The sequence below is a fragment of the Cutaneotrichosporon cavernicola genome (assembly GCF_030864355.1).
Source record: "Cutaneotrichosporon cavernicola HIS019 DNA, chromosome: 3".
Classification (NCBI taxonomy): Eukaryota; Fungi; Basidiomycota; class Tremellomycetes; order Trichosporonales; family Trichosporonaceae; genus Cutaneotrichosporon; species Cutaneotrichosporon cavernicola.
The window spans coordinates 1,594,687-1,606,663 of record NC_083395.1 but is presented as its reverse complement, the minus strand read 5'-3'; the positions used below and the strand labels follow the sequence as shown (position 1 = coordinate 1,606,663).

The 11,977-nt window shown below is 58.5% G+C and overlaps 6 protein-coding genes across 6 annotated transcripts; 4 read left to right on the top strand and 2 right to left on the bottom strand.

Moving 5' to 3' along the window:
- Nucleotides 1–299: 299 nt before the first annotated feature.
- CcaverHIS019_0306010 (uncharacterized protein) lies at nt 300–1,591 on the bottom strand (the record flags this gene model as incomplete). Its single annotated transcript, XM_060599065.1, has 3 exons — nt 300–655; nt 703–1,027; nt 1,058–1,591. 3 exons carry the CDS (start codon nt 1,589–1,591, stop codon nt 300–302), a joined length of 1,215 nt encoding a protein of 404 aa, XP_060455796.1.
- A 1,206-nt stretch (nt 1,592–2,797) lies between these two features.
- CcaverHIS019_0306000 (uncharacterized protein) lies at nt 2,798–3,968 on the top strand (the record flags this gene model as incomplete). Its single annotated transcript, XM_060599064.1, has 4 exons — nt 2,798–3,064; nt 3,163–3,762; nt 3,794–3,907; nt 3,963–3,968. 4 exons carry the CDS (start codon nt 2,798–2,800, stop codon nt 3,966–3,968), a joined length of 987 nt encoding a protein of 328 aa, XP_060455795.1.
- Nucleotides 3,969–4,153: 185 nt separating this feature from the next.
- Nucleotides 4,154–5,033, bottom strand: CcaverHIS019_0305990 (uncharacterized protein; the record flags this gene model as incomplete). The annotated part of the gene is made up of 2 exons (XM_060599063.1): nt 4,154–4,351; nt 4,386–5,033. 2 exons carry the CDS (start codon nt 5,031–5,033, stop codon nt 4,154–4,156), a joined length of 846 nt encoding a protein of 281 aa, XP_060455794.1.
- A 1,239-nt stretch (nt 5,034–6,272) lies between these two features.
- Nucleotides 6,273–8,377, top strand: CcaverHIS019_0305980 (uncharacterized protein; the record flags this gene model as incomplete). Its single annotated transcript, XM_060599062.1, has 3 exons — nt 6,273–6,542; nt 6,582–7,177; nt 7,219–8,377. The coding sequence occupies 3 exons, from the start codon at nt 6,273–6,275 to the stop codon at nt 8,375–8,377; spliced, it is 2,025 nt and encodes a 674-aa protein (XP_060455793.1).
- An 857-nt stretch (nt 8,378–9,234) lies between these two features.
- Nucleotides 9,235–9,984, top strand: CcaverHIS019_0305970 (uncharacterized protein; the record flags this gene model as incomplete). The annotated part of the gene is made up of 3 exons (XM_060599061.1): nt 9,235–9,449; nt 9,596–9,873; nt 9,914–9,984. 3 exons carry the CDS (start codon nt 9,235–9,237, stop codon nt 9,982–9,984), a joined length of 564 nt encoding a protein of 187 aa, XP_060455792.1.
- A 719-nt stretch (nt 9,985–10,703) lies between these two features.
- CcaverHIS019_0305960 (uncharacterized protein) lies at nt 10,704–11,861 on the top strand (the record flags this gene model as incomplete). Its single annotated transcript, XM_060599060.1, has 1 exon — nt 10,704–11,861. One exon carries the CDS (start codon nt 10,704–10,706, stop codon nt 11,859–11,861), a length of 1,158 nt encoding a protein of 385 aa, XP_060455791.1.
- Between the last annotated feature and the right edge of the window lie 116 nt (nt 11,862–11,977).

Genomic DNA, 11,977 nt, shown 5'->3' with positions numbered 1-11,977 from the left:
TGCTCGCATTGAATAGGTCTAGTTGAGCCCATGCATGCACCCTTGCCACCAGTAGGTAAGCTTTGGCGCTTGATGCGTGCTTGAAACGCCGGAGCCTCGACAAAACGTCGACTTTCCATCTCTGTATTTCTTCTCACCGTTGTCTTACCCCCTGTCATCTAAGGCTGGTACAGACATCTCGCTCTCTTCTCGCCACACTGTCCTGGGCCTCAGCGAATACTGGATCTAGAATTCAGTCTAGATCAAGTACATTGGTAGCCATTCTTTTCGCCAAAATGTAGGATAATAACTTGGATGGGCTAATGCTCAATATTGATACTTGGTCTGTGCCGATGGCGCGTCTCCCCCTTACCGAGTTCGACGTCGAGCGTCGCGACGCTCTTCTCCTCTGCCTCCTCCCCATCTCCACTTCCACTTTGCGTCTTCTCCCCTCCCCTACTCTTGGCGATCTCACGTAGACGCAGCCGCTCGTCCTCGGCCGCCTCGTGGGCTGCCACCTCGTCTCGCGCCCACCAGCGGAGGAGGGGGACGACAACCTGCGCCATGGCCACCTGTTCGCCCTGGTAGATGACCAGAGCGAGCGAGAGCTTGGCCTGAACTGCTAGCTCGCGGTCAGCGTAGAGGATCGCGATGGTCGGTGCGCCGACGGCGACGCCTGGGGTTAACCTAACCTCTTCTCTTCTTTTCCCTCCTCAGACTCACCCTTAGCCGGGCCACAGAACAACAACGCAAGGCTGTCGCGCTTGCTCATGCGCCACCATGCCGCCGCTCTTCCGGGTACGCCGGGCAGGCGGACCACGAGAAACACCAGCGCCGTCAAGATGAGGTAACTCGCCCAGCTCATGAAACAGAGATAGATGATAGACGCGTGCGAGGCGGTCAAGAACGCACCCGACGCAAAGGCATTGCTGAATGAATGCCACACACACAGGCTGGTTAGGAACGCAGCGACCTTTGCGAGATGCAGGACAGTGCGTATCCTCGCAACAGGCCTAGGAAAGAGGTGTTGGATAAACAGGCCGAAAAGCTGGGTTCAGCTTGTTCTGGATGGGCTTACCATCGGACCCAGGAGTGCGGCGCTGAGTTGCTTTGCCATGCGGACGTAGATGGGTGTGAGTTCGCCATCGCCCGGCTGTGCTGCCGCCCACCCCATATGAGGTGTGAGGAACATTTTAGCCAACAACGGGGCAATAAATGGCCCCAATGTATTGGAGATAAGAACTTGGATGCTCGCCAACGCAGTACTTCCCCCAGTAGCGAGAGTTGCGCTAACATTGCTCGCCACGGTAGTCGGAAGACCGCCAGTAACAACCATCCCGCCCATGACGTAGACGTCTAGTCCGGCATCGCGGCCCGCCGTCCCAAACCCCAATGCCAGAGCCGGGGCGACGAGGTACGTGAACACGCTACACACGGCGTGTGCTTGGATGTGCGGGAGACCTTTCTTGAGTGCATCCAGGGAGAGGGAGAGGCCGGCAATGAGGAAGATGAGGGCGACGCCGCCCCATGTCACAGTGTATTCTGCGCGTACGGACCCGCCAGTCATTCCGACGCGGGGGAAAGCATAGGCTAGGGCGATGAGGGTGCCCATGACGATGAGGTTCCATTGCGCAACGACGTGGCCTAGTATTCGACGCCAGAGGGGTTTGGAGGGTGTGGAGGGTGTGGAGATTGTGGGCATATTGATATGGTGTGGTGGGGCCGCTGCTGCACAACAAGTAAAGAATGCAGCTGTCATTCAATTAATTGAATGTCGCCGCAGCGGCGACTACCTCTCCGTGTCGGCGCACGCGCCTCCTTGAAGATACGACGGGCCAGTTCACCGACATGAATGTCGGAGGGATTCGCAACTTCGGTCCAGCAGACTGCTGCGCAGCTCAAGCGCGGCGTGATATGATACTATCGGAGCGGATAGGTAGCGAGAGGTTCGAGTGGGTCGAGCACGAGCCCAAGTTGGTCGGCCGAGATGTTTTCGAACGCACTCAAGTGAGAGTAAGTGTGGATGAGGGATGGGCCGAGGACGCTCCGTGTCATGTATCGGGCTAGTCCGAGATTGGTGAGATTGATTGTGGGGGAATGGAGCGGAGCTTACTGCGCTTGCACGAGGCACCACGTGCCTCCAACTCGACTCGGACCGCATCTTCGTTGAGCTTGACCAACTTGTCGAGGTTAGCAGCGGAGATGGCCGTGGCCTGTATTAGTCTCCTGCCAATTCGCCGATCGCGAGTTCCTTCTTCACCGACTTGGCAGAGCATTGCTGCTTAGCAGCGCCGGAGTCGGAGAGTTCCTCTGAGAGCTGAGAGCGTTGGTTCGCCTCGGCAGCTGGCTCACTACACACGTCTCCACGCAGCGCCATCAGCAGTGAGACCCATCGAGAGACTGCCCATCCACTCCGACAAGACGGCGTACTCTGCTCGAGCCACTCGGCCACACGAGCATGGTTGGCCTTGCCGACTTGCGGACTTTGGTCGGCGACGCGAAAGACATGGCATCTGAACAAGTTGTCCGAATGTCAGGATGCACCTCTGACAGACACGGTTGTTTACACTTTGGGCAATAGCGGGATCAAATGGAAAAGAGGCCGTGCTAAGCCACTTTAAGCCACTTCCAGCCCCAGCCTCCCTTTCGGCCCTTGCCACTCGAGCCGCCAACAACGCCGTCCACTTCATCCTCACCACTTCAAACCCCACGCTCCCTACTTGTCCTCTCCGCCTCGACTCCGCCTCGACTCCAATTCAGACCCCGCTCACGCGACTCCTCCACTCTCCTCCCCTCCTTTCATCTCATCTCGCCCACCATGTCCACCGCCGACCCATCCAACCCCATCACGAGCGTTAACCCCATCACGTCCGTATCGCCCGGGTACCAGGCGCCGGGGATCTACACGAACCAGGCGCTGCTGACGCGTCTCAACCTCGACCTGCGTGGGCGTATGTTCCCCGTCGAGCGCGAGATGCTCATGCTCCTACCTGAGAGCGTGCTGCTAGGTCTATTCCCCCAGGGCCTGATCCTGTCCAAGCCGGCGTCGTGGGACGGTGGTGACGACGGCGTGTTTACGGTTGACGTGAGTGTGTTGGCGGACAGCGGTTACCCATTCACAGGCTGTGTTGGCACGTCGTCTCCTCTCTCCGCCCTTCCTCGCTGGCTCGACGCTAACCCCAGTTCGACCCCGACTGCTTTCAGTACATCCTCGACTTCTGGGCCGACGCCCAGGCGTCGTTCTACGGCACCCCAACCTCTCCGGGCCTCTTCCACGCACAGCAGAGCATCCCCTCGTCGCCCAGCGACCCCAACTCGGACGTAAACCAGAACCCCCTCCTGACCAAGCAGGCTATCATTGTCCTTCGTGAAGAGCTCGAGTACTTTAGCATCACGACGCCTGGTGCGCTCGCGCGTGTCGACGCGCAGGGTCTGGCCAACGATGAGCTGCGTGCGCTCAAGCGCGCCGCGGGCGAGGCGCTCGCGTCCAAGCGCCAGATCTTTACTGCCCTCCAGCGCAACGTCAACAAGGAGAACAACCAGGCCGAGCAGCACCTCATCGACATGTTGTGCATGAGCGGCTTCAACCGCGACGACGAGTGGGGATACCGCGCATGCGAGCCGACGCGCAATGTTATCAGCTCGATGGCGCTCGTCCTCCTCAAGACGGGCATTATCCACCCTGGCCAGCCCGGCGCCCCCGCTGACATCACTACCCCGATCATCGACGACAAGCAGATGGGCACCGCGCAGAAGCTCCTGTTGTTCTGGCGCAAGCCTGCGGTGAGTATGAGGCAAGTGGAGCTGACAGAAGCGCAAGTGCTGGTGGGACGGCGTCGTGGTCGAGATCCCCGAGTCGACGGCGTCGAGCAAGCCCATGACCGTCAAGGTCTGGGCGCGGCGTGTGTGGACCCTCGAGTTGTCTCTTGTGAGTGGTGTGGATGTAGCCAGCTGGGGTGCCCTCGGCGGAAGCTGACAAGCAGATTTAGGCGTGTTGTAATGTGTATATCTGGCATAATTCACTTCGTCGCCATGCATCGTTGATACCCGGAAGCGTGCAAGTAGCTGGGCGTTTAGGTGCTACCGTCGTCCTGAGCACATCACTTCGCTCAGGTGGTGTATGACTGCATCGCTACCGTCTCCGAACTCTTCTGATCATTCCTCCTTTCCAAGCTTACGGCGCAAGGCCGTAGGCGTACAAGCCTGGCACGGGCTCCGCATCGGGCCCAAAGACTGGGAGGAATGGGCCCCGCGCGGCCCCAACATCTTTAAATCCAAAGTCGGAAAGGATCTTCTGTATCGACTCGAGGGAGAACGTATCGTGGTGGTGTCCTGGGGCATTAACGGATCCCGCAGCCTCCGCCGCGGCGTTCTATCATCAGCCCCTCAATCGTCTGTAACCTCACTTTGTCCTTTTCGGCTTTCATTGCCCGGTTCTTAGCAACGACATCGGTGCCATCCTCCGCTAACGTAAACTCGGTAACAACGATCACGCCGCCCGGCCTCAAAACACCCTTCACGCCCTCCATAAAACTGTTGATATCATCAACGTGATGCAGCACAAGGTTGACAACAGCGACGTCAAACATGACCACCGGAGGGGCCGCCGTTCGTTCCGGTTCCGCTTCCGTTGGCGACGGGAACGCTTTACGAGCCTTGAACTCGTCCTTGGAATTCGGCCCCAACGAAACAAGTCCAAAGCTGACATTGTCCCTCTGCGCCACGGGCTGGCCTGAGAATGTCTTGAGCATATTCGCGCTCAGTTCAGTCGCGTAGACTATCCCGAACGAGTCGGCAAGGTGTTGCGTGACGGCACCAGGACCGCTGCCAACTTCGATTAGGGAGAGGTTGTGGAGGTTGGCAGGTGCGAAGCGGGCGTGAGATTGCGAGAGGAGGGAGAGAGCCGCCAAGAGGTTGGCCGCATTGATCGAGGCCGTCTCTTGGACCCCGGGGCGGGCGAGGTAGGCTGCGCCGTCCCAGAAGTCGTCGGCGTGATGGCCGTGGGCATGGCCGTGGCCGTGAGAGTGGGATTGGCCGTGGGCGTGTTCAGCCATGTTGGTGATGATGTGGTGAATGCAGCGACGTCGATGGATGATGTATGCTAATGAGTTAAGTGAGTTGCTGCGAGAGCCGATCCGATGACGTGAGGTTCAATCGCCGGATCGCCGACGAGGAGGCGGAGCGGAATCATGCGGAAGTTGAATCTAACAGTATGTGAGCTATCGCATTATTGAGCGATATATCTGTGAGCGAGCGGGTCAACAATTGGAGCCAACCTGATCCTGCTGCGACAGCACAGGTTGAGTCATAGCGAGAGTGAGGAAGATGACAATGGAGGAAGAAGACAAGACTCACGGCAGAAAGCGGTCTATGAATGCCAAGTTGCGCCAGAATGTGCTCCTAAGCGGTCTGCGCTGGCCCAGGAATTCCAGCAAGCTGATCCACTGGGTCATGCCAAACGACAGCTCCATCGTCGTTTGTCATGTGCCAATGGGCCACCAACGACGGATGCCAAGACAGACTAACGGCGTGAACGGCGGCCGGTGAGCGAGCGCAGCACGCCAAGAACGAGGTCATCGCTTGCCTGAGACATGCATTACGTGTCTCCGCCGACGTCGCCCTATTCCGTAGGCTGGTATGACACATACAGTCCATGGTCATAACGCATGTGGGTGATGTGAGGCTGTGTTAAAATGCCAGTAACGCTGCCAACACCAGGGACGACGACGACGCGACGACGATAAGGGGGAGCAAAGGAGCGACACAGGAATGTGGGATTCCAAGGACGAAAGAGGCGCAGCTTGAACGGTTGAACGCGACCAGCTCACAGACTTGCAGCAACGTCCGTGCAACAGAGGGCCATAGCCACAACGACAACGCATGAGTGTCAGAGGTCATGGCTCGTGGAAGTAAGTGTAGAGGAGATTGAACAGAGAGCGTAGCATACGAGTACAGCATTGAAGAGGTGTTCCTGAATTACGCGTTCGAGATTCAGGGACTGGCAGAATCGGGGGCCGACTTTGCGGCCGGGGTTTCAATCATTTTAGTGTAATGCAATCAAGAATGTTAGAAATGACAACGTCAGTTCAAGACGGACCACCGCACACCACAACCCCCGCCTTGACCTCTCCGACTACTTGACTACTACTCTCGACATCGCCTCATTCAACGACATCATCATCTGCCACTACTACATAAAAACACCCCCCACCTTCCTTGACTCCTCCCACTCCTTGACTCCTCCTTGACTCCTCCCACTCCTTTCCGATTCCACACCGCCCCTCCAGACACACATGCACACTGGTATCGCCCTCGTCGCCCTCGCAGCGGCCGCCCAGGCCTTGGCCCAGGAGCCCGACAACCCGCAATGGGACCTCGCCAAGCGTGAACTCGGCTGGGAAGTCCGCCAGGCCATCCAGCGGGACACTGAGGTGATCGATCCTGCCGACGTCCCCGATGTCATCGCCAACTCGGAGAGCTTCCTCCTCAGCGGCAACAAGGACTACGTACCTTACACCGTTCCTTGCCCACAGGACGTCACCTGGATCCGCTCCTCCACCGGCGTGAGTCCTACGTCCTACGCATGGCTTTGCTAACATTAGGGCGTTAGCCAGAGTGAGAAGGACTACCTCGCCAAGCGCAAGCCGATCCTCGACCAGGCGTTCCAGAACATGATGTCCAAGGCCGGACTGTCGACGCCTCCTCGCACGCCTGTCATCGCCCTCTCCCTCTCGGGTGGCGGCTACCGTGCTATGATCAACGGTCTGGGAATGACGCAGGGCTTCATGAGCCAGAGCGAGGAGTCGAGCAACGCCGGCACCGGTGGATGGATGGACGCCACGTCCTACATGACCGGTCTTTCCGGCGGCTCATGGGCGACCGGCTCGTTCATGGCCAACGGCGGCATGCTCCCCACCGACATTCTCCAGAAAGTGCTCAACCTCGACTCAAACCTCATTTTCCCCGCCGATGGTAAGGTGTCATTTTACTTTAACATGGTTTCCAACGTGCGAGGCAAGGCCGCCGAAGGCTTCCCGACCGCTATCACAGACTACTGGTCCCTCGCACTCGGCAACCACCTCCTGCCCCCACAATGGCGTCTCGACACCTCGCCCAACATCACCTTTAGCGGCCTCCTTGACAATGTTCCGCAGCTCCAGAACGCCGAGCTCCCCGTCCCGATCATCATTGCTGCCGAGTAAGCCTCACCTGACAGTCGCTGCTGGAGCTGACACACAGGCGCGAGCCGGGAGAGACGGTCGTGCCGGACAACTCTACGGTCTGGGAGTTTACGCCCTGGGAGTACGGCTCGTGGGCCGTCGGCCAGAACAACAACAAGACGAGCGGCTTCTTTACACCTATCGAGTACATTGGCACGAACATGACCGGAGGCAAGCCCGCCGACATGAACAAGTGCCGCAAGGGCTTTGACCAGATGAGCTTTATCATGGGCACGTCGTCGACGCTGTTCAATGCCGGTCTTCTCCAGCTCGCGCAGGTCCAGTCGTCCAGCCTCATTGACCTGATCAAGGACATTCTCTCTGATGTCGCCAGCGCCAAGAACGACGTCGCCGAGTATGTCAATTTTGCTGCCAACTACCTCAACCTCCCGAACGCCATCTCCAACCTAGAGCACCTGACCATGGTCGACGCCGGCGAGACGAACCAGAACATCCCCATCGAGCCGCTTCTCATGCCCGGCCGCAACGTCGACGCCATCATTGCATTCGACAACTCAGCCGATACCACGTACTCGTGGCCCAACGGCTCGTCGCTGGTGACGACGTACAACCGTGCCCTCAAGTTCCAAGAGGACTTTGGCATCACCATTAGAATGCCCAAGGTGCCGTCGACCAACGGTTTCGTCGCCCAGGGCCTGAACCAGCGCCCGGTCTTCTTCGGGTGCAACGACACCGAGGCACCCATTATCGTCTACATTCCCCACTACCCGTGGACGTGGTACTCTAACTCGTCGACGTACCAGCTGCAGTACGACACTCCGTCGGCCCTCTCTCAGATGGAGAACGCGATGCGCTCGGTGACGCTGAACGGTACCGTCTCCGAGTGGCCCAAGTGTCTTGCGTGTGCTATGTCGGACCGCGCGTTTGGTTACACCGCCGCCAACCGCACGCAAGAGTGCCAGGCGTGCTTCAACACCTGGTGCTGGGACGGCACGGATGTCGCCACGACTGTTGAGGGCGACTACGAGCCTGTGATGGGTGTGACGCCGACGTGGCTCGCGGAGAAGGGTCTCTCGAACAATGTCCAGACGTCGGGCATCACGTTGGCTTCCGCGACCGCCAAGCCCTCGGCTGCCAAGCCTCTTATTGGTGGTGCTTCGATCGTTGCTGCCCTCGCGGCTGCCACACTGGGCGCGATCATGACCGTCTTGCACTAGAGGCTCAGCCCAGTGCTCGAGTGCTCGAGCTGGCTCGAGCAGACTATTATAGGTGGCAAGGCGCTTTGTCCTCGCTGTCTATCTACCTCACTGTATCTATACTCATTACCATCGATTCTAGAATGCATGGCGAGTGTCCGGCATGGCATGGCCTCAACCTCGACAGCAGAAGCAAGTTGGAGATGAGACGTGCCCTGTGTAATTGAGCCCAGCTTTGGACAGTAAGTCAGTGCGTGCAAGCTTGAAATGCCACATGGCAGTTAACCAGCTGATGACGAGGCGATCTACTGTAAGACGCCCCACCGCACGGCCCGCTTACAGGAGACGGCAGCGGGCATGGCGTGTGCAACTGCAACTGGGCTTGGGCCTTTGGTCATGGGTCTGAGCTTGAATCCAAGCCAAGCCTAACCCAAGTATGAACCTTGATCCGTGCGAGGAACCAAGGTGGGGCCAACGCACAGCTGTCAGAGAATCAGACTGTCGCAACTAGCGTGCATGACGTGGGTGGCATCAACCTCTTGCATCTGTTACTGACGGCAAAGGAGCCAGGGCGCGGAACCCAACCCTCGCCGACTACCCTTCTCTTGGCCCGAGGGTTGGCTGCATTCCGTGTGTTAAGACGTTGTTTGGAGAAAGGGAATCTCGACTAGCCCTTCTATTCGCCTGGGTTCTATAATTACCCACTAATAAGTACTACCTTCTCCTATGTACACTCTCTCCCTGACCCTTTGACGGATGGATAGACCATCCCCAGGCCCCACCCGACTCTACTTTTCCTCTTAAACCACCATTCAAACACGCCCACTCCACTTCATCATCACCCACTCTCCTTTATCTATATTTTGACAACTCTCATAATGCTCGCTCTCCTCAAGCTCTCCGTTCTCGCCGCCCTCGCTGCCGCACAGATCTGCGCTCCCGGCGGCGGCGGTGGCCCCTCGACCACCACCCCTCCTCCCACCACCACCCCTCCCCCCTCTGCGAGCGGTACCGTGATCCACCCCGGAAGCCACACCAACCTCTGTGTCGATATCGCCGGGGCCAAGATGGCTAATGGCACGCCTGTCCAGGTGTGAGTAGAGGCATGGCCGCGGGGATGGAGCGATGGAGGGATGGGGCGATGGTACGATCGGCGCCCGATTGAATGCCTGTGCGCATCGTCCAAGTTGCCTCCTCAACGCCCCCTCCTCCCCCTCAACCCACCCGCTCACGCAACAGGTACCAGTGCAACGGCACCCCCGCCCAGGCGTTCACCCTCGTCCGTGGCAACCAGCAGGTCAAGGTTGCGGGCACCAACTTCTGCCTCGACGCTGGCTCCAACCCTGCCAACGGCGCCAAGCTCCACCTGTGGACCTGCTACTCTGGTCTCCCTCAGCAGCAGTGGTACTACACCAACGACAACCGTCTCGCCCTGACCAACATGGGTCTCTGCCTTGACCTGACCGACGGCCGCGCCAGCAACGGCAACCAGCTTCAGGTCTGGGCGTGTGGTAACGGTGAGTCTCTATAGTCGAAGAGGGATAAACTGACAAAAAGGCAACGCCAACCAGGTCTGGACGTCGAACGTTTCTGGCGGGTCGGCCCAGCGCCGCTGGTACCACGAGTAGGCCGCTTGTTGTTGGCCTCGAGGCAATGCCTCACTTTGGACATTTGGAAGGGACTATGCTGTTTATTCCGTTGGCTAGTCTGCCCATTCTTATGCATAGGACATTTTGAGACAGTGGAGATGGTCATGGTCATGGTCATGCTGCATGTGGGCATGACTGAGACGATGCAGACGCGCAACCACGCGTTGTCCAGGGTTGACGAGTTGGGGCTTGGAATCAGGGCGCCAGGTCCAGTTCCTGGTGTGTCGGTTGGTACTTTCGGGATCCTGTTTGTTTGTCGTTTGCGGGTTGGGAGCCGGCTGCATTCACTGGTCTGCATTCACTCGTCTCGATGCACCCGACAGAACACGTCGTGTCGTGTGCTCACAAAGTGTCTTGGTGTCTTGGAACCAAACATGGTGCAGCAAGCACCAAGGCTGTTTCACAGATCAATTACGAGGCACTATAGGCTAGGCACATCTTGGATCGGACCCACATCTTGGGCTCGGTCATTAGTCATGGCGTGTTGTTACGAGAACACGCGCGTTCCACCATCCGAACGGAGTCGGCAACCTCCACCTCGGAACCAAAAAAGCTGCCCAACTATCACGACAACATCTCTCTCCACCCACAACATCTAATACTCTACACCCACTACATCTACTCTACACCCGCAACCCTCTACTCTACATCCACTCTCCACCCCCCCCCCCCCCCCTCCTCCCCCCCCCCCACCCCCCATGCCAAAACTCAAGTCGGCCCTCGGGGCGCACCAGGCCGGTGTCGCGCGCCGCGCCGCCGAAGCCAAGCGCGCCGAGAACAAGGCCCGGATGGCCAAGGAGACGAAACACAGCGTGGCGGAGAAACGGGCTCTAAAACGACAGAGGAGGGAACGCGACGCCCAGTCTCGTGCTTTGGAGGCCAGGGAGGCGGAGGCGCAGGCGAGGCAAGACGCCGCAACACTCGCTGCTGAGGTTGGCATGGTGGAGGAGGGAGACACTGCAGAGAGGGGAGACATAGAGGAGAGGGGAGATGCGCTGGCGGCCAAAGCCCTCGCCCGCGCTACCATCCCCATCGCCGGGGACGACACTGTCCTCCTTCTCGGAGAGGCGAATTTCAGTTTTGCGCGTGCGCTCGTTGGGCGCGGACACTCGGGACATTTGATCTGCGCGACGGCGTTCGATAGCGAGACTGAGACGTTTGCGAAATATCCCGACGCAGAGGAGAATATCGCCATGCTTAAAGCAAATGGAGTTCGAGTCGCATTTGGGATCGATGCTGGCGCCCTCGAGAAAGCCCACAAGGTCGTGGGACGCGGCCCGCGTTGGAGTCGCATAGTCTTCAACTTTCCCCACGTCGGTAAAGGCATCACCGACCAGGACCGGAATGTTCGTGCCAACCAGATCCTCCTTCTTCGGACACTGAAGAGTGTTGCGCCACTCTTGACCGTTGGACCAAGCGCATTTCCCCTCCCGAAAAAAGGCAAGGATGGATCGAAATCAAAACATAAAGCTCCAAAGGTTCCAAGAACCCGTTCGCCCTCTTTCTCCGACCACGAAGACCAAGGCCTAGACGAAACGCCGGTTCCAGCAAGTTTCACCCCGCCAGACAGACAAGGATCGTTACTCGTCACCCTGCTTGCCCAGCCACCATACTCTGAATGGGAATTACCCAAGCTCGCCAACCGGCCGCCACCCACGTGTCCCGGAACAAGGGATCCACAGCCCCGGTTCCGCGTGCTGAGGAGCTTTGATTTCGTGCCGGCCGCTTGGCCGGGCTATGCGCATCGTCGCACTATCGGGTGGCGCGAGGGACTGAGTAAGGCCAACAACGAGGAGATTACCGGACGGCAAGGACGCGCCAGGACGTGGGAGATGGCCGTGTGGGATGGCGAATAGGTCTATGGTCATTTCTGACCTATAATCTTGTCCAAACCAAGCTCCGAATGATGCGTAATCCGCATCACCAGTCACTTCTTTCTCTCTCATATGTACAGTGTAGGTACAGGCACAGG